The 21,359-nt window shown below is 42.1% G+C and overlaps 1 protein-coding gene across 1 annotated transcript in view; it reads left to right on the top strand.

The window, feature by feature from the left end:
* Positions 1 to 12: 12 nt before the first annotated feature.
* The window catches only part of CARS2 (cysteinyl-tRNA synthetase 2, mitochondrial (putative)), a gene marked incomplete at its 5' end in the record, with an annotated part of 36,970 nt that continues 15,623 nt past the window's right edge, over positions 13 to 21,359 (top strand). The window contains 10 exons of the mRNA XM_010575792.1: positions 13 to 134; positions 227 to 277; positions 3,660 to 3,777; positions 6,489 to 6,560; positions 7,196 to 7,301; positions 8,043 to 8,126; positions 10,938 to 11,067; positions 13,364 to 13,497; positions 17,792 to 17,859; positions 20,571 to 20,637. Coding sequence (XP_010574094.1) covers positions 13 to 134; positions 227 to 277; positions 3,660 to 3,777; positions 6,489 to 6,560; positions 7,196 to 7,301; positions 8,043 to 8,126; positions 10,938 to 11,067; positions 13,364 to 13,497; positions 17,792 to 17,859; positions 20,571 to 20,637 — 952 coding nt within the window. The remainder of the gene's footprint in view (positions 135 to 226; positions 278 to 3,659; positions 3,778 to 6,488; positions 6,561 to 7,195; positions 7,302 to 8,042; positions 8,127 to 10,937; positions 11,068 to 13,363; positions 13,498 to 17,791; positions 17,860 to 20,570; positions 20,638 to 21,359) is intronic.

Below are 21,359 nucleotides of genomic sequence, written 5' to 3'. Positions count from 1 at the left end.
GCCCGGCGGTGTTGCGGCGCCGGGCGGCGGGAGTGGGTGCCGCCGGCGGGGCGGGACAGCGGGATCGTGGCTTACAACAGCCGGAGCCGGAGCAAGGAGCCGCTCGTACTGGCCACGGGAGGAGTGGCGACCTGGTAGCGGTGGGGGTTTGGGGACGGGACGGAGGGGGCCGGGCCCGCCGGGCGGGCTGGGGGTGACGGGTGCGGTTTGCCTCCCCTCTCCGCAGGTACAGCTGCGGGCCGACGGTGTACGACCGGGCGCACCTCGGGCACGCCAGGTGAGTCGCGTCCCGAATCGCTGGAGGGGGGGGGGGAGCCCCGTCCTGCGTGGGCACGGCGCGGGTGGGAGCGCGGGGCGTCCGCCGTAGCGGGGAGCCCGGGCCCGGGCGACGGAGCCCGCCGGGTCCGCGCAAAGGGCAAAATCCGACCTGGGATAGCTGTCATTTGTCGGCCCCGGGACAGCTCGTCCCAGGCAGAGGCAAAACAGCCGGGTGGAAGGCATTAAGAATGCGCAGGTTTGGGTTTTGGGGTTTTGTTTTTGCTGGGCAGGGTGAGTTGTTTCAAATCGTACCGGCATAACGTGGGCTCTTGTGCAGGGGAGTTGGGGTCCTGGAGCAGAGCCTCTTGTCCGTGTGAAATTACAGATTTGCCCCGAATTTAGTTCGGGCGCTCTGTTGGCACCAAGGAAAAGCCGTTCAGGGGTGACTATTAAAAAGTTGCTTTTGAGGTTAACAGCATCTGCTCTTAAATCGCGGAAAGCCCAGGTGGTTTAAATGCCTTTTTGCAGACTAACAGTTCTGTGGCTTACTGTGTTTAAAAAAAAACACAAAACAAACAAAACCAACTCAAAACAGCACAGTGTTTTCTCCATGGGTCATTAGGATAATTACAGTAATAAACCAGCTTCATTATAAGTAACTTTTTCAAAAAGTACTGTAAATACACCAGCGAAGGTTGCTGCCAGGTGTTTTAAAGCAGTGTGCCTGATGAGGAGAGAGGCAGGGTGCCTGCGGCTCCCTGAGAAGCTGAGGGGAATTGCTGCAGCTGAGCTGCTCTTGAGCTCCTGTCTCCTAATTCTTAAAAGAACAAGATGCATCGGGTTCCTTGGAAGAGTAGGAGTTTCTCAGATAATTGCCATCCGTATGAAGATCAGATGCTGTGTATTTGAGTAATTCCCTTTTAATGTAGGGCATTTCACAGCTTCTGGTCCCGTCTCAAGTTCATTCAGAAACTTGTGTTGAATCTTGCTCAGTGTTGAGCTATTGCAGTACTGCGCAACTGCTCCTTCGTTCTCTAAAAGGGAAGTTTTAAAAAACAAACCGTGTAAAAATACTGTTGGCAACATCTCTTTAAATGCTGCTGTACTGTTGCGTGTATGTGGTGGTGTCTTTTTTTCTCCTTGCTTTTTTCCAGTCTTAGTGGAAAACTAACCTGGCTTTTTACTGGTGTTCTAAAAATCAAGTAAATGATATCTTGAATTATTTTGTTTGTACTTAGTACCTTCAGGGGAACTTAAAAAAAAAAATTCATAGCAATTCGTGTATTTAAATCTACAGTTACTGTAATACAGGCTAAGTTCCAGAAATAATTACAATTTAAAATTGTCACTTGAGAGCAACTGTATAAAAAGAATAACAAATTTATTAGCATCATCACTCAGCTGAGGTTCGCTGGTATGGTAGGGCCCGTCTTCCCTGATGTAATGTAAGAGGGGAGGAAATTGCAGAAGTGCCCCTGTCCTAAGGGGTATAGTGGATCTAAAGCACAATGTTTACAGAGGTAGAGAATGTCACCTTTTGGTCTTGCAGCTCTCTGTGGCTTTTGAATGTCTGTTTTTGTCAGTGGTTCTCCTTGTTTTCCTGCCTTCGGGCTCTTTTGATTGCAGGAGGGAGTAGGAAGGCCTTGCTTGCTCTGTCTGTTCTCTTACCCATATCTTCGTATCCTATGTCTGAAATAACTAACAATTCCAAGCTTGCTTGGTGTGGAGGCTTTGCCACACGTCTGTGCCACCTGGGTTTGACTGCTTGCTGATTTAAGAAAGAATAGTTAGGGCTGAATATGGCCTTTGGAGCGGTGTATCAGATAAGTAGCTGTGTTACACTCTCTGCTGCCTCTTCAGCACATTCACGCGTTGTTTCCTGTAGTGCTGTTGTGCGGCAAGATTCCTGTGCCGAAGACCTTTCTCTCTCTTTTCTGATCAGTTAAAACCCTCCAGTGTGTGAGGAGTTGGCTGTTCCTTCCCAGTGTCTGTGGTCTTGCACGCGTTGGTGTTGACATCCTGTTGCTCAGCTGATTTGTTCAGGATGGTGGAGCACTCTTGATTTTATATTTTTTTTTAAAATTGTATATTTTTTCCCAGCAGCTATGTCCCAACTGTAGGTTGGTAGGCACAGCTGAAATGCATGCTGCTGATGGGGGTCTACAGGCCAGGATATGCACTGAGCAAGAGCATGAAGTCAAATGGAGCAATGGCTGTCGCCACTGTGCCCTTTCTTGTAGAATACCATCGTTTTGTTCTACTCTTGCAACGTCATATCTTATCACTAGAATTCCTTTTTTCCCTCCTCCTTACGTTTTGACTTGTGGTGAGCACAACAAACGTGGCAGGTAATAATGCAGAAACGAATAAATGGAGATGAGCTTGAGATCCTTGAGAAGAATTTGCAAATAGTGGCATTATTATTTTTCTCCCCTCTTCCTTCCCCTCCACAAGGATTTCTTACTTCTCTAAATAATCCAACTTTCTCTAGTATGTTGTGCTTCCTGTCTTCAAAACAGGTGCTCTGTTTTGAGCCTCAGGCCTCAATACAACATCCAAACCTCATTTGATATAAAGAAAAAAAAATCAGGTGCGCAGATAATGCTATCTTTTCCCTCAGTTCCAGGACTGGCCTTGATTGTGCTCGTGTGAGCGGGAGCCTGGATGGTATCCAGGTTCCTGGCTGAATGCTTGGAAATAAGAGTAAGATCAAGCATGAGAGGAGATTTCATTCAGTCCCTTGTGCCTGCTCTGTCACCCCCCTGATTTTGACTTTTTTTTTTTTTCTCTTCAATCCTGAAGTGGTAAGGACCCTGCTTTCTGAGGTGTCAGGAGATCTGCTCTGGCTCTTGCAGTGTTTCTTCCATCAATTCAGTTGGAAGAGCAGAGGAGAGGGAGCAGTGCAAAATTTGTGCCTGCTACAAACTACGACTGCAGGGCTGTTAAATCTAATATGAAGCTTTTGAGGCTGGCTTTGTTCATCTGAATATGGTCCAAAGACCAATTTAATATTCTTATGGAATCGTGTCACCACATTAGACAAACCTTACTCCCAGTGAGCTGGTATTCCTCGCTTCACTTTGAGAGTCTCCTGGCTCACATGTAGCTTCCAATGTGCTTTGGTGCTTGAATAAAGAGATGCAACAAAAGAAAACACTCAGAAAATTTGATGTAATGTGTCACTAATGCCAGAAGAGGGTAGACCAGTTCAAGGGAAATTTGCTTGACTTTTGTGCAGGTGGTAACTGGTTTTGGAAAAGCACTTTATGCACTTAAGACCTTCTTATTGGAAGTGTTGGGCTATTTAGATTGTCCGGGTGGCTGTTAGTGCTGTTGGTTTTTTTTCTTTAAGCTTATTCTTACTACTGCATGTTTAAAAGCTCATGTTTTTTCTCTTCCAGCTCCTATGTTAGGTTTGATATAATTCGAAGGATAATGACTAGGTTTTTTGGAATTGAAGTTATCATGGTGATGGGGATCACAGACATAGATGACAAGATAATAAAAAGAGCCAATGAGGTAGGTGTTTGCTGCAGGCTTTGATCCAAACTTTTGGTATTTTGTACAGCTACTTACATAGGAAAATTAACCTGGGTTTGGTGTTTTTTTTGTTGAGTTTTGTTTGTTTTAATTAGTAGGTAATAAATGTTGAGATTTCTGGTCCCCTAGCGTGGCTGTAATGGGGCTGGGAGCCCGGAGGGCTGGCCGTCGAGAGCTGCGTGGAGGTAAATGGGTGCAGAGTTGGGTGAGGGGGAGAGGCGGGGGGGTTACAGCACCCATGGCCAGCGTCCTCCTGCCCTCGCCCCCTGCCTGGGAGGCCAGCGGGGAACAAGAAGCCGGGGTGAATCTGCAGCAGAGTGAAGGGTATCTTATCCCAAAAGCAACCCAAAACTTAGCAGAGCCAGGAGGCTTCTGGCTGAGTTGTGGAGAAGCGTCGTGTGCCGTCGATCGTTAAAGACAGTATATGTGGCATTGCCACGCGCGAGGCTGAGGGCGATTCCTGAAAGGTGCCGAGCACCATCTAGCTGCAATGTCAGCGCCTTGGAAAGCTTTATTGGTCTTGTCTGATTTCGTCACCTACATGAAAGTTGACATTGAGTGTAGGGGTAATTCCTGATAAGACGGGGGCTGTAAGTGGTTCTCAGTTGGATTTTAATCAGACCTTTTTTATCAGCTGAGTTTGGTGAATGATTATTCCCGTTTGTTTTTGTGTTGTGGTTTGTTTTTGTTTTTTTTTAAAAAAAAAGGTTTTTTGGACCCTGAAATGCTAAGAATGTATTCTGTGTTTTATTCTGCGTTTTGAATTTTTTGTTTTGTTTTAAGAATCTGTAACTTGTGTCTTCTGGATCATAAATGAATGTGTTGGATCAAATTGCAGTTGGGAGCTTTAAGCTAGTTTCTTGGAGCCAGAGAATTTGACAGCTGTCACTTTTATTTAATCTTTAAGTAAACAGTTACTATTGCAGTTAAATATAGGGCGGCACTGCATTCAAACAAATACTAGCATGCTGCTCCTGTAGAAATATGTGTGTGCTCCCTCAGTCCATTTACTTGTGGTTTTCTAAGGCAGTAGGCCATCCTAAAAAAAAACAAGCCAACAAACAAAAAACCCCAGGCATTTTAAATCTTTATGTGTGCATTTTAAAATTTTTCGTTATTGTCAGAACATTGTGGAGATTTTTATGTTTGAGGAAGGGGAAATGACATGATGTTTTAAAAGAACTTGCATTCATTTACTGCATTCTTTGGTTCTATGAAGTAATCTTTTCATGGCTTGCTTTGTGACTTTTTGAAATGCCTGCTCTGCATATCTTGTTTAGATGGCCAAGGCCTCTACCTCAGTAGCCTGATTTTGTTGCTGGGACCTCTGTACCTGAAGCCTTACAGTGGTAGGATCAACATGCCTAAGGTTGTTCTCCATCCTTTATTTAGAGAAAACCTGAAAGTTGGGCATCCAGTCTATGATGAGCATGCTGCATGCCCTCAGTGGTCCTTTGAGAGAGAGATGAGTCTCTCTGTGTTTTGAACATCCATCTGGACAGGAGGAATTTCCCCATCTTCCTCCTATAGGCACCTTTGTCTCTCTGTTGATGGAAGAAGCAGCTGAGCTGTCTAGGGAGATGAGTCTGGCCGCTGGGGTCTGGAAGATCACTCTCCCTGGTCTGTAGGCAGAAGCATGCCTTTGTTTCTCAGTGCTGAGCATCTTCCTTGGTTTGTTGCTGGATGAGCATCTGGTCTGTCCTCACCAGAACTCCTGCCTTGTCCAGGAGCTTGTCCAAATAGTGGTACAAACCTGCGCTCTGAAAATCAGACCCCTTAAAGATGCTCCAGTAATGAATTGGAAGTGATGAAACTGGATTTATTTTCTTAATGATTCGGTTATCTGCAAGCTGGAGAGACTTGACAGCATGTTGTCTCTCCCCAGTAGGTTCTCCTCAGAGAAGATGTAAAAGCTCAGATTTGAAACACTTTGATATCACGCTTTTGCTTGCTAAAGCAGGTTTTGCTGTCATGCATCTTTCAAGCCCTGGCCTCTGCTGAATATTTGAGAACAAATATCTTGTCATGTGCAAGTTGTCTCTTTCCTTTCGGGTTGCACTTTCTCGTTCCTCTGCAAGGATCCCTGTTCCTGTCCATCGCCCTGTGAGTGAGAAATGCGGAGAAGGTGCTTGAGAATTGCTGCACTTGGCAAAGTGTGGAACTGACTTTCAGTTCATTTCCCCTGATTGTACTGAGATCTATGAGTAACCATGATCAGCTGAAATAGCTTATTTTTCTTAATCACTGAAAATTAATATCCTGTCTCATCCTGCAAGTCTCTGATCTGTCTTTCTGACATGTAGGTGGTATCGGTGTCCCCTGCCAATAAGTTGAATGAATTTCACGTCCCGTGTACGTAGTATATCTTGTCACTGGAAATGGAAGACCCTCTCAAGAGGAAAATAATGAGGGGGGAAGGAGTTTATTATTTTAATCTTTGGTTGCTTTCTCTTAAAAGACACATATTAATATTTTGGCAATTCAGAAGCGTAAATGAAATACTACTTTTAAGTTATTTATAACTTACATCTCTTCCCCATGAGTGTTAGATTAATAAGCCTTTCTGACTCTTTACCTTGGGGGCTCTGTAAGTCTTCCAATTAGCTATTAACTGTCTGATAAAAGATTGCAATATTTTATATTATTACTTTGATTTATGATTTACTAATCTGCTTCTCTCTTTTTTTCAGATGAATATATCCCCAGTAGCTCTTGCTCGTATTTATGAAGAAGACTTTAAACAAGATATGGCTGCCTTAAAGGTACAGATACTCAAGCTTCTAAATTTAAGAGTATTTTAAAACAATTATTTTGGTAAGGAATCTGCTTTTGACAGTTTGATCTGAAAAAATAAATTGATTGCTTGTGTGATGAAGTGTTGCTTGGAAACTGAGTACTGATTTACTTTTTCATTCTTCTGGAAAGATATTGCACACCTTTTGAGTAAGGAAATGGGGGGAGAAGCAAACCCTAGTTTTGGAATGAACAAGTTAAATTTCTTTAGGAATACAAACTTTTTCACCATGCAATAGAGCCTTGGTTCACAGATAATACCTATTTACTATAATGCTGAAATAGCCTGATCTAAAGCATAGGAAATATGAAGTATTCTTTCATTGACTTCAGGTGACTTTGCTTCTTGTCCAAAATGCTTGTGAGAAGCGGGGAGTAAGCCACTGGGAAAAAGTAGTGCTTTTTTTTTTTGCCACCCCTCAATTTATTTTTTTTTTGTGTATTATCTTAAATACTGCTTATGACCTTTTTATGATACTTGAAACTTTTTTTTTTTGAAAGATAAAATTGAGGAGAATGTTCTTCGAAGTTTGTTTCTTAGAGTGAAGGGACTTGTCAGCAGTGTGTTTCATACAAGCTAATGAGATGTTACTCTTTGTTTAAGGTTCTTCCTCCTACAGTATATATGAGAGTGACTGACAATATTCCTCAGATAATTTCCTTTATAAAAACAATAATTGCTAGTGGACAAGCTTACGCAACCTCGCAAGGTAAGACTTACAGCAAGGTAACTCCTTTTTCAGCACATGTACAGGAAATCAGCGCTCTTGGTAATCCTGTTTTGGGATCAGATAAGATACCCTGTGCCAGACTTTCCTTCTGTTGATTAACAGACAGGGTGTGAGCAACTTGTTTGTGATGACATGAGCGGGCAGAACAACTATTGCACAACTTCTAAGTTAAATGTAGCTCATTACTTAATATAATTATTTACTGTAATGACCTGCTATCTAAGGTCCTGTGGAGAAGTCCTGTGGCCTGGCTTCTACAGAGAGCTGGGGGAACTTCTTAGCTCTAAACAGGAGGTGGGTATCTCCTATGTGCTGTAAAAGACGTGCCTGCAAAGCACAAGGTGTGGATTTTTTTTTTTTATTTTAGCAGAGCGGGTGGTTGTAGAAGGATTTGAGTGCATTGTAACTGGAGTAGCAGTAGGCTGTGCTGCAGTCAGGGAGGGGATTGCTGATTGTGCAGGGGCAGGGAAGAACCTGGGGAGATCTCCAGAATACAAAGTTATCCTATGTGCAGAATGAGCACATGCAGTGAGGTTACTGAAAAGCTGGTAACATGGAAACATCTGCTACTACTTCTGCAGTATTTCTGAATTTCTAAATCAGAATTTAAAATGGGAGTTGAAGGGCATTTTGTTTTGTTTTGCTTTCAGGGAAATGTTATCTCCTCATCATGAATGTGCCTCATCTTTGCTGTAAAACTAAACATTTCTTTTCTATTAGGCAATGTTTATTTTGATGTTAAGTCTTGGGGAAAAAGATACGGAGTATTAACTACTATTTATCCTGATACCCAAGATGAAGCAGGTAAGTTCATGGCACCAGCTTGTTTGTATTAATGCACTGTTTGAACTCATGATGTATCTATGCGTAACCTTTCATTCAACAGTCTGAAACTGTTTTCTAACCTGTTGTGTATAGCCAACTTTTTGGTTCTTTAAGACCACTGTTTTCATAATTATTTATTGAGGCACTCACTGTTGCTAGTGCAAGAGGAAACTCGGTGGTCTCTTTTCATACTTAATCAGTTTTATTTAAATACTTGGGAGTGATACATACAAACTTCATAGTGAGGTGGTGGTCTCAGCTGTTGTGCTAGCCAGCAGTGAGATAGTCAAGAGTAAATGTAGGGAAACTTCATCTGCCATGTTATTGTTGGGGCAGTTGTGCTCCTCTGATGCATGCTAACTGGATGAATTTGCTTCTTTTGTTACTTACCACCAGACTACTGCTAAGCAGCCTACTTGTGTGAGGGTGAGCAATCTCTTGATAGGCTGTGTTAGAGCATGCCTATACCCTGGGCTGCATGTTTTTTGCTGCAGTTGTCTGGCTGCTGAGCAGGTTTGCTGAGCCTCTTTGTAGTTTCTGTAAGCTGAGTCTGATCAGGTCTCTGCATTGGAGAATTTGATGCAGGTCTCCTGCATCCTTTTGCATGCTGAAGTTCAATATTTCTTCATTGAAAAAAATCTGTTTGCGATTACTGAAAATGCCTGGCAGGCTGATGCTCAGGTGAATTGCAGCCAGAAGCTTCTCACAGCTCCACTCTGGAGCTGTTTCAGCATTACAACTCACAGAGGGAATGCGTTTTGTCAACGGTTATTTAGAGGCAGTTACTGACTGCAAAGGCAGCCAACAGCCTCCTGGGCTGCACTGTGAAGAGCATTGCCAGCAGGTCAAGGGAGGTGATCCTTCTTCACTGCTCGGCACTGGTGAGACATGCTTGGAGTGCTGGGTCCAGTACTGGGCTCCCCAGTGCAAGAGAGATGCGGACATACTGGAGACAGCCCAGCAAAGGGCCACAAATACAGTGCAGATACTGGAGCATCTTTCGTATGAGGAAAGGCTGAGAGAGCTGGAACTGCTCAGCCTGGAGAAGAGAAGGCTCAGGGGCATCTTACCCGTGTGTACAAATACCTGATGGGGGGAGTGAAGAAGGCGGAGCCAGGCTCTTCTCAGTGGTGCTTGGTGACAGGGCAAGAGGCAATGGGCACAACCTGAACCACAGAAATTCCATTTAAACCTAATAAAAAACTTTTTTTTTTTTTTTTCCTACTCTGAGGATGGTTAACACAAGAACATGTTGCCCAGAGAGGCTGTGGAGTCTCCATCCTTGGAGATATTCAAAACCCAACTGGATGGTGCCTTCCAGCCTCAACCGTGACTGACTGTGTTTTACCCTGTTTCCCCTCAAGTCACTTACAACTAAATTTACTGTTATTTCTCCAGATTTTGACTGTTGTTTTGCTTATAACTGAGAAGGTGAAGAGTGCTTTTTTTATAGCAGTGTACTCAAAAAAAGGCAAAAGAGGGATGGAGACAACAGATGCTGGCCAGCCAGAGCTTGGCAAACTAGTGAAAGAGCCAAGATGAAGATTCAGTGGCTAAAACTAGGGTTGTATTTCTATCCCTTTATTTCTTATCAATTTTGAATTATGAAGTAGGTGTAATGGATTTTTGTAATGTGCTTCCCTTAATACTGCATTATGTTCCGAATAAAACCTGACTCTGTGTAATATCAATAAAGGACAAACGGAATGGCTCAAGAAAAATGACCATCTGAAAGATCTCCAAAAATAGCTGTGAATCATTGTTAAAATGTGTTGATACTGGAATGCTCCAGGGCTTAGTTCAGACCCAGTGATACACCATGGTTTTGTTAGCAATATGAAATAAGTAGAGGAAAGAAGTAAATCTAGCATCAGCTGCTGATAAAACAGATGAGCAGTGTTAAATAAGGGAATTTAAAATAGTGCGAGTTGCTTGCCAAGCTGGATCCCTTCAAGCCAAATAGATATATTGTTCTGCATCAGTCAAATGCAAGGTCATGTATTTGTTAGCAAAAAAACAAAAGCAACAAAAAAAACCCACAAAAAAACCCACCAAAAAAACCCCCAAACCAGAATCTAGAACTCTGTTCTGTAGCTTCTGCCAGGGAGTGGTGTGTATCCGACAGGGGCTTAGGAGCCAGCAGAGATGAACTGCCCTCTGCGGAACTGTGGCAAAAAGGACTACATCCTTGGCTGTGTAGTGAAGGAAGCAACAAATATAGCTGGAAGCCATAGGTGAAAATCGTGAAACTACTGGATGGTTGCTACTGTCCAAGAACAGTTTTGTTTTGATTCTCATCTCTGTGCTCTTCTTGGTTTTATAGAATATGAACCAGAAAGTATTTGTGTCCTAGGGAAAAAAATTGTGGGGTTTTTGGTTTTTTTTTTTTTTTTTTTTTTTTTTTGTGGGTTTTGGTTTGGGTTGTTTTTGTTACCTTTTCTGCTGCGGTACAATCTGTTTGTCCTGGGAAACTGGCTGATAAGTAACTAAATGAATGATGTAAAACCAGAGAAGGCCAAAAGGACTAAGAGGATAGGATGTATTAAAGAATCTTGAATCCATCTTTTTAGCCTGCAGAAATCTAACTGAACTTATTTTTTTCAAACCCTTGATTGAGAAACTGGAAGCCCTGTATAAGGGGGAAGGGAGGAAAGTTGCAGGAAAAGAAGCTGAGCGAAAGAGATTAAAATCTGAGTAGTTCACTAAACACACATTTCTACTTTAATTTGCTCTTTTTTTTCTTTCTTTCTTTGAGACATATCCCATTAATAAATCACTTATTCTTGGCAGTTGATACTGATAAACGACATGGTAAAGATTTTGCCCTGTGGAAGGCTGCCAAACCTCAAGAGCTATCTTGGACTTCTCCCTGGGGAAAAGGAAGACCTGGATGGCACATTGAGTGTTCCACAATATCAAGGTCAGATTTCTTGGATTTTAAAGGTAGTGCTGCTGGTTTTTGCTTTCAGTCACAGTACAAGGGTAGCAGCAGTATTGAAAGTGTTCGTACTGATCAGTAGAAAGTACCAGTTTTAGTGTGAATACTTTGTGCAATTTGGGATGTCAGATGTGGCCTGAGCAAACTCTGCTCCACCTTAATGGCGTAGCTGTCTTGCTATGTTTTGGCACCTTCTCTTGAAACAGACTTGGGTATTTAAAATAGGCCATGCAGGATCACACAGTTGATTAGCAAGTCTTCTAACCTGAACTGAGTAACCAAAGTTTTAGTGAAAGTTATGGTACTGCTTTCATTTTCCCCCCTTCCTTCCACTTCTTGCAGTCTCCATCGGACCTGGTCCAGCATGTAGTGCTGTGTCAGGACGGCAGGGTGTGGGATTCCATCCTGACTCCGGCGGGCGTATGTGATCTTGCTGGCCTTACCTTAACAGCAGTTGTGGATGTTCATGCTAATCGTCTAAGTGTTATTCAGCTTTCTTTAAAAGTCAGCCACAGTATTAAATATTGATTTCTCTGTGGCAGTATATTCTGTGGGCATGATGTGAATTGTGCATAGTAGTGTTTTGCGTGTAGTTGGTTTAAATTAATTTGCTCTTGGAGTTTTATTTTCTCCACAGGATGGTAGTACTTTGTCCTGCACTGTATTAACTTATGACCTATTAATTTGTATTTTTAAAAAAGAGACTTAAATCTTCTCTTCTGGAAGATTGATAGTGGTACTTAGTTTTGCATTAGTCTCAGATCTTTTTTTTGGAAGCTAATAACAAATTATTTAGATCTGGCCCTGTTTAACTTAAGTCTTCAACCCAAGCTGAAAGTAGGTGGAACAGGTGCTTTAGGTTTCTCTTTCATAGGCTTTGCTGGTGCACCTGGGGTTGTTAGTCATTACTACCTGATTGCGGAAAGCATTTATAAGGGTGATTTTCTGTCTGTAAATAGTTTCAGCACTGTGAAACATTCTTAAAGCAACTGAAGTGCACAAAAACGTGCTGTATTTGAAATGCAACCTGTGACAGAAGTGCACAGGTAAGAAATGCCAATTACAAAATGGCCTATCTGCTAATGCAGTGCTTTTTGTAGTCTGCATTTCTTTCTGTAAAAACTTATTTTACTGTGGCTGGCTGGATGAAGCTCCTGCCATGCAAATAAAAGTTCACCCAAGCAGAGCAGAAGTGTAGTAATCTTGGACTGTGAAAAACAGAGAGCTTATTTTCTTAAGTTAATAAAACGTTTTGCTGTCCCAGTCAGCTGTCCAAGGCCCATTTTAAATAATATCTGCTTACCTGTCTGTTTGCCAAAGGTCTCAAAGTATTAATATCTAGCCAGCTACCAGGAGCAACTTGTTAACATGACATACGGGAAGACTGTGTGTCTGCATGTACAGAGACATGCACACAAGTGTGGGGCTTGCCTTTTATTTTCTGCTTGTGTAGACCTTGCGTCTTCCCCAGCTTGAGTGTCCCTGTTTTCTGGGCAGTTAGCGTTGATTTACCTCCCTGTGAGTAGGTAAGTGTTGCCTTTGTTTAACAGATGGGCAAAATGAAGTTATTAACTTGCCCAGCGTGACCTAGCAGGGACTTGCTGGAGCAGCAGGCAGAGTGTAGCACCCTTGACTCTCGGTGTTTAACCAGAAAGTGTCTGGGTCTGTCCTGTTGCCACACAAATACCTCACTTCCAGCCACCAGTATTTGCAGAGGGACCTGTGCCAGGCAAGCCTGCAGGGGACCCGCACAGATACAGCCGTGCTGTTGGGATGAGAGGAATGGCCTCGGGAAATCAGAGGCACTGACACTTTGTTTTGCCATTATAACAATCTAGGACTAAGCATTTTCTATCATGACTGTGTACAGTATTGCCTGAATTCTTACAGAAAAGGTACAAGATAAAGAATAGTAATACCAAATTTACAGAAATGTTCATCACTTTGAAGTTGTTAGGCTTGCAGATGAAGGCAGCTGTCTGATGCTGAAACTGTACCAGAACAAGGAAAGGAGATGTCCTGCTTACAATTCTTTAATCTAAGTTAGAAAAATAATTCCTCCTACTAAGGATAATTAATTGTGGGCAAATATGGGTCCTGACCATACAAGTTTTCCTGCAGTTTTGGTATACAAGATCTGCGTAAAGTCTTGTTTTGAAACTGCAATCATTAAATTGTACACTTACATTTCTGATGTTTCATCTTATTCTTTTCTGCATTTCTTTTACAAAAAGCTTTTGTAGTGTTCTACTTATTGATCAGGAAAATATTGTTACAGTGCAGTGTTTGGAAAGCAGCTGGACATCCATACTGGTGGAATAGATCTTGCATTTCCTCATCATGAAAATGAAATCGCACAGTGCGAGGTATATCATCAGTGTGAGCAATGGGGGAATTACTTTTTGCATTCTGGTAAGTAAAATATGAATCACGTGAGAGGCCTGTACAAATATAAGGGTTTGGGTTTTTAGGTTTGGCGTCTGTATGGTATGAAAATAGATGCTCTACTACAGTGACCAGGTTCCTGTCCTCACTGAGTGAAGAAACATAAATGAGAGTGAATTTTGAAACTGTAGAATGAATGCATTTATTAATAAAGCAGTTGCAGTGAAATGTTCCTGAATTTTGTCTGGGGAAATCTCCAAATAACAACAGTATATTCATTGCTCGTGTACGGTGTTTACTCCTAACTAAAAATATGTAGAGTTTTTCCTGTAGAATCTTACTCCCTTTCATTTGAGTTTCCTCAAAATTTGAGGGTACTTTTTATGATAAGCTTTCTTTTGTAATTGTATTTTGGCTGTAACAGTCCTGCAGGAAGAAGGTGAAAATAGTTGCTTTTCTATATGTGTTTATGTAGTCCTCCTAAACCCAGAAATTCCTGCTCTCTTAGAACCAGAACCTGCGGTATCTGAAGGCAGGGAGTGGAGGTGACAGGTGGCCAGGTAGTTGATTCTAATGTTTTGAAAGCATTGAGAGTAGAATAAACCAGGCTTGTTCTCTGATGTCTCAGCACCAGTTGCTTGTGGGCTTAAAAAAAGTTTTCAGTAGCATGCACAATCAAATAGCCTGCGTTCATAAATACAGTGAAAGGCTTTTAATCATGATAAGGCAAGACATCTGTACTACTGGAAAATAAGATTGGAGAGAATGCTAATATACATGAACTGATGAACCAACAAAGCTCACAAAGTTGTGATCCTGCAGAGAAATGTCTGAGCTGGGATTTTTTGTATGGTTTGAAATGTGGGGAAGCCTGGCAGGCAGACGCTCTGCTGCAGGAACCATTGCTGAATGTCCCATGTGTACAACTTGCATACCTGTAACTATTTAAATTCTCTTGGGAAGATTTTTTTTATCCACCAGTAGCATTACACCTAGTGATGGGTATGGGAAACAAGATTCATGCTGAACACCGAGTCAGATGCTTTGGTCTACTCTGGTCAGGCATGGTCAATGAGATTGCTGGTGGGTAGGGACAAGGAGGTCTGTGACATCTATGGACTGCATAAAGACCAGGTCTCTCGCCCCTCAGCTCTGTAGAGAAGTGGAGACATTGAGTCGTGTCGCTCTAGTGCTCTGACCAACTTCAGTGTCTCTCTGCTTTCCTATGGAGCGTGAGTGACTTGATATTGGTGTAGCCTGTAGATGTCACAGACCTTATCTCTTCCCCCAGAAGTGACCTCACTGGCTATGCCTGACCAAACTGTACCAAAGTATCTTTTACTCGCTTGGTCTTCTGCATGCGATACTGCCCAGCGTTATGTAGAACTGCTCCTTGCTGCCTTTGCACGACAGTGCTTCAGTGAAGTTTGTGCTGTACAGTGCTTTTTTAACTACATCGTTGTCTGATGGTACTAGCACTGTTCCCATTGATTGAAACCTTGAAATTTGTTCTTCCTATTGCAGTCATGGTTGTTCTGGATGGTCAATTGAAGTCAATAGAAAGTCAGGTTCAAGTCTGCAGTCTCTCTTTTTGCTGAACAGTATTTTGTGCAAGATGTCTCAGTGAACTCTTTGAGCTGCTTCTCTAAGAGCTGCAGAGTTAAGCCTGTGGTATGCTCTGGGAATTACTTCAGCTTTCTTTTTTTTTCTGTATTTGTACTGTATGGGATGAATATTGAATTCTAGTTTCAGTTCCTGGTGTAGAGCCTGTTGTAAATCAATAGCAATTGTTCAGAGGCTGGTGCACCCTCCAGGGTGTGCTTTGCTCCTAAGTGCTGGGGAATTCTCTGTGCTTCCACCGAGATACACTGGTTACTGCCAGGTGGAGCCTTCTCTTGAAGACCAATGAATCTGACTTTTCAAGCTTGGAATTGAAACTGTAGGGGAAATATTCTTTGAAACTAACTAAATAAAGAGGAGTCAATTTTTCTTTAAAAAAAAAAAAAAAGGAAAAAACCCTCTTGATTCCAAGGGCAATTTGTACACTGAGGTTCTCTAGGAGCTGACAGATTACATTCATTAAGTCAAAAAAATTTTGCTGGAGGATGATAGTGTGAATTATTTAGGGCAAATGAATTGGCTTCAGAAACAATTTATTCTGGTAACAGACTTCAGAATTTTAGCAGGCTCAGAATTGGAGGAGCAATCCCCATTAGAGGAAGAAAATCCCTGCACTGGGGATAAATCTTCTTACAAGGACTTTATTTTTAGACTACTTGTACTCTGGGAAGAGCGCCAAGCCAAAGTTATGAAAATCCTTGTATTTTGTGATTCTTTAATGAAATCATTCTAAGTGCTGAAAACTCTTGTGGAGGAGTATTATTTCAAATTCAGATGTTACCTGTACCTTATTAGGCAAACAATCAAACTATTTTAAGCTTGGCTGCCTAAAGTTAAGTCAATATTTAGGCACCTTTTGCAAAAGAAAAAAAAATAATAATCACACCCAGGCTCTTCCCCTTCTCTCCGGAGAAGTTTGTCTGTGGGTTTTAATTGAGTCGCAAAGAGCTGCAGGAGTCCAGTGTCTCTGACAGTCTGAATGTTCTTACTGAGGGCCCTGAGTTTAATGATGTAGCAGTGAAAATGGCCTCACCTGCTAGCAGTCAAGGACAAATACAATGAAAACGAAATCTTGGTTTGATCATAGATTTCTAATGTAGCTGATTTTGTATCCATAGATCTCTTGATTCTTTCCTACTCTCCATAGAGTGTGTTGTGCAAACTTAAATTTCCAGGTGGTGGGGGTAGGACCAGAGGTAGCCACCTTATGGTGAATCCCCGCTGCTTTGAATCATTGTCAGAAATGGCTAAGAAGTGAAACCAGATGCTTTTCACGTCCATTTACCACGGCTGAGCGTGTTGCTTTTGTATCCAGACAAGCATAATGGGAATTTTATCTGCTTGTGGAAGAGAAGGGGTTCCAGGCAAGGCTGGCAAAGCAGCGCTGTGCAGAGAGTAGCACAAAATTCAGACAGCTGCTTGGGCTGCTGAGCAAGAAATGCCACCTCTGCCACCACCTGTAAAAGCAGAAGCATGATCATACGTTGCCCTTGCAGAGCGCTCCGAGGCATTGGTAACACTGGACTGCCAAATCTGAAAGAACGCAGAGTGCTGATGTGGTATTACAGGGTAAGGAAGAATTTGTGCTTAAAAATCTGCCTCTAAGTACGATTAAGTGCTAGATTCTGCAGGTCACAAAGTGCCTGAAAATTTTGTGTTAGTTGTGGGTGCTGGGTAACTTACAGGATTACTCTTTTGTTAGGAGAAGCCAATTAAGGCTTTTGAAATGATGCTGAGTAGTCTCATTGGCTGCGTGCTTGGCATCTCTCTGCTGCTGTGAATAATTGATGTTTTCCATCAGTGGCGGTGCTGTGGGTAGCACGGACGAGGCCTGGGAGCATACGGCCTGAGGTTGCCCATCTCCTGTCTTGCTTCGACAGAACTTTCAGTCCCGAAGCCAAGCTCTACATACCCTCCTAAATGTGATGGAGATAGTTACTGCCTTCTTCCTGTACTACAGCCCTGCAAACCAATGGCCCGTGTGGCTATTGAAAGCTCTAGCAATGCTCAGAGATTGCATTTTAAAATAAGCTAATTCAAATTAGGCATCATAGCTACATCCCTCCCTCTCCCTTCTTTTTCTCAGTCTCCCAAAGCCTGGAGAAATAGGGAATGTGCAGAAAATTAATTTTATACATAAGGTATTTTGAACCAGCGCAATAAACTTTTGGATTAAAAAAAATAGTGTAACAGCCACCAGCAAGTAATAAATACAGAAAATTGTTTTGAGTTTCAAGAATATTGTAATGTGAGATCACTGGAAGATCTTTAAAGGTGTTAAAATATTTCTGAAAAGTCAAGAGTAACAGGTAATGTGTTTTTCTGTGAAGACTGAAAAATATTTGCTTGCTTGCTTGTTTTTATCAGTTTATTATCAATTCTGAGCAGGGAGACTTTTGGGGTTTTTCCTTGTTAATGTCTCTGCTCATGATGGTGATTTTGTTTTTTTGCTGTGGGTTTTTTCTTTTTATAAAAACATTTTCTTTTTCTATGTTTTAAAATTCACTCAGTGAAAGTTGAGGATGGAGAGGTGTGCAGGACTGTAGGCAAAGCTATTGGAAAAATGTTACATGTTGCATGGAAATGGTTGGTGCGTATCCATCACAGCGTACGCAGCCTCCAGCGTCTCAGTGCAGTCTTTCTCATTCACTTTCTGTTCAAAAGCATGCTCATTTATCCTAATTTTTATTTTTTGTTCTAGGGCATTTGCATGTTAAAGGAAGTCAGGAAAAAATGTCCAAGTCATTAAAAAACTTCATAACAATTAAGGTAATCTATTTCTGTGAATTGAAGCAATGTATGTTTGTAATACGTTAATCACAGCCCTCTTTTGAGAAGACTTTGGAGCGTGTGCTTACGCTGCAGCAAAAGACCTGAAGTGGAGTGTTTCTCTAGTGCTGTATTTGTTATTGTGGACCTGGATGTGGGAAACCTGCTTGGAATCAGGGTTTGCTTATAATGTGGATCTTGCTGAGCTGAGGGCATTTGTAGGAGCAGCGTTTGTGCCCAATACCAGACTTCTGCATTATAGGTTTACGGTTGGACTTGATGACCTCAGGGGTCTTTTCCAACCTAAGTGATTCTGTTCTGTAGTGATGGGTTCTCATCTGACTGCTCTTAATAGTGCATATGCTTTTGGGACTTAGAAAAGAGCAGACGTTTTTCCTTGTTCTGCTTTAGGTAAAATGGGACATAGTGTCAGCATTTTCTCAGGAAGCTATTGGGTGTCCTGCAACCGCACTATGCCAGCAGTCTCTTGTATACGCCTTTATTTTTATACGGTGACCTTGCTGATGCACAGAGAGCTTTTGTCTTTTGGTACTCACAAGCCACGTGAATATGTCCTGTTTTACTGTGTCTCAGAGTTTTTGGTGTAGCCCAGAGCCGGGTTTCTCTGCCAGGCGTGGGTGCTACAGCTGTGCTCGGCACTGGGGTGGCTCCCATGATGGTTGACACCTATTGCTAGGAGTGGGTAGTTTCCTTCCTTTAGACAAAGCTTGAGAAGCTGTTTCAGCACATATGTTCCCCTTTGCCCTCTCAGAAGACTTAATTGAAATCCCTTTAAAAAAGGAGTTCAGTATGAGCTGCTTTATTCTTAATTCTCCTGATGCTGTCTGGGTACAGTTAAGCCCTGTCTCCCCCAGGAAAATTACCCGTCGCTCACAGTTTTCACAGAAATTTCCTGAGTCTCAGCAGACGTTGTGGACGTGGTGGAGAAATGACCACGAACACAATGTGTGCAGTTAAAAATAACGTACAGAAATGTTCCCCTCCACGGCTGTGGTGGGACTTCTTTGCGTTGAGAAAACAAAAACTTCAGGCCTGTCTCTCTTCCCTTGTGGGTCTCCACTTTTAATTTATGCCCTTAGACACGGCTGACAAGTATTAATCCTTCCTTGTAAGCAGTTTTCAGTCCAGTGAAACAAATTTCTTCCTGTACAGCCTTCCTGCATCTTGAAAGTTAAGCCCTACGTGGAAGTTTTTGTGCCCACTCCGAAAGAGGGGAGGCTCGTCTGGGACCTTCCCTGTGGCTGCCTGCATTCCAGGCTGTCACCCTGGCACGGCCGCCCTGCATCCTCCACATCCAGCTGCCCTGTTTTCCCTCCCCCTTGTCCCCTTCTCCAACTTTTTTTTTTTTTTTTTTTTAAATAGCAATTAATTCTGACCACCAAAATCAAGCATGTTGTGGTAACACACGGCTGAGCAACCTGCTTTGAAAGATCTGTGATACTTTCTCTGTACTCTGTTTTTAATGAAATGCAGAATTGTTTTTTCCAGTTTGGATGGTCCTTTCCCAAATTTGAATCTATTTCTGTACTTTACTTGTATTGTTCTACTTCTCTATATTAGTGTAAAGCTGCTGGACACATTGGGTACACTCAGTTATATAAAGTTTATTTAAAACTACAACAACAAAAAGCCCCACCCGGCAAAACAAACAGTATCACTGTCTATTTCTTCGTTTAGCTTGCCCTATTTGCCTCAGTTATTTCTTATTTTCACTTGGGAGATAGCACATTGCTGACGCTTTGGTACCTTCAGTGTTCAGGCTGGTTTAGTCTGGTAGCAGAAGCTAAATTTTGAAATGTGCATCTTAAAGCAAATGAACCTTTCCATGTTTTCTCACCTGTGCTGACTTCTTATGATTTTCTATTTCAGTGGCACTTCAGTGTTACACTCTTACCATCACCAATCTGCAAATTAAAAAAACCAAACCCCAAAGCAGGAATGCAGTGTTCACAGTCAATCTGCCATAGTGTCCAGCCTTGCTGAGAGCAGAGTTGGAAGTGATTGAATGTTTTATCAGTGTACCTTCCAAGCATTTAGATAGTTCTTTATACTAGTAGTATAAATTAATTATACTAGCTGTAATAGTAATAACTTACTATGGCAAATTATTTGTAAAGCTAGATAAATATTAGCATTAAGTTAATGAGGCTTCATAATTAACACAGATAAATTCCAGCAATATTTAAAAAAAAAAGTTATTTTAGTTCACTCCCTGTTTTCCTTCATATTCTAGTCCTGCAGAAGAAGTATACTTTTATTTTCTTTTTCAAGAATCCTTCTTTTTTTCATAAAGTTTGCAAAACTCAGGAGCTGTTCTTTCCTGCAAGATTGTATCCCAATCTTAGTCTGGTAATTTCAGTCTGTTTTTTTGCAAAGGTCTTTATACAGCGTATGTTTGATCATAATTCCAAAGTACTTTTCACTGTCTATATTTGACATTGTGCGTATGTTTATATCTTATGTATATGTTTGCACATCTATCTTACATGGAATTAGATTTTTATTTAGTTTACACTTTAAATCAGTGTTATAGTTTAAAGCTTTATGCCTACTATCTTAAACTACAAAGATGGGTTATTTGTCACGTTAGTTTGTCTGAAACATGCTTTGAAACCAGTGTAAGGGGGTGGAACAACTGAAGAAATTGTTTGAAATAATGCTAAAGCTGTCTTTTTGTGGGTGCCGTTTAGGATTTCCTGAAGAAATTTTCGTCGGATCAATTCAGGATGTTTTGTCTGCGCAGCAGATACAGCTCAGGTAAGGAAAAAACCCCGTATTTGCTGAGGCATGCATGGCTTTCCCAGGCTGCTGATGCAGAGGCGCGGTGGTGGAGCGGGCTCTCCCTGCGGTGCCTGGCAGTTCCCCTCCGGTGGGTGGAAAGGTTGGCAGTGCTCTGTGGGGCTGTTCTTTGGCTCTCGTTTAGAAAAGCGTCTTCACCGAGCACGGTACAGAACCGTTTGTCTAAATACCTTCCTGAGCCGTAGTTAATTGCGACTCTCAATTAATTGCACTTTCAATTAATGAATTACCTCCATCTCTGATTTGCATCTGTTGCAGTCACTTGTATTTCAGTCACGATCAGCTGTCTCTGGAGACGTATCTAGGTAGAGCTTCACCTTATATTCCTGTAGGGTATGACAAGGGCTTGCTAATAACTTTTTATCTCCCTGCTGTGTTATCATTTTTTGTCCTGTGGAGTTACTGAGTGTTCAGGCAGTTCTGTGGCGCAGTGCAGCTCGCTTACACCAGCACTTGATAACCTAATGATCATCTTAGCCTGGCAAACGCTGCTGGTGAGGAGAGGTGCTGGAGATTTTGTCAGCTTCCCTGTCTACGCTGTGGTGTTTCTAGCAGGCAGGTGCCACTTTGAACCGGAAAAGGTTTTTGCATGGATAGTATTTTTACCAGTTTATTGGGGCCTGCCAAAAGCAGATGGTCATTCCCTAACCACTGTTGGGTCATCTGGCTTGTTGGCCATC

Source organism: Haliaeetus leucocephalus, unplaced genomic scaffold, assembly GCF_000737465.1.
Source record: "Haliaeetus leucocephalus isolate CR32 unplaced genomic scaffold, Haliaeetus_leucocephalus-4.0 Scaffold495, whole genome shotgun sequence".
NCBI lineage: Eukaryota > Metazoa > Chordata > Aves > Accipitriformes > Accipitridae > Haliaeetus > Haliaeetus leucocephalus.
This window is presented reverse-complemented; position numbering and strand designations above follow the sequence as displayed.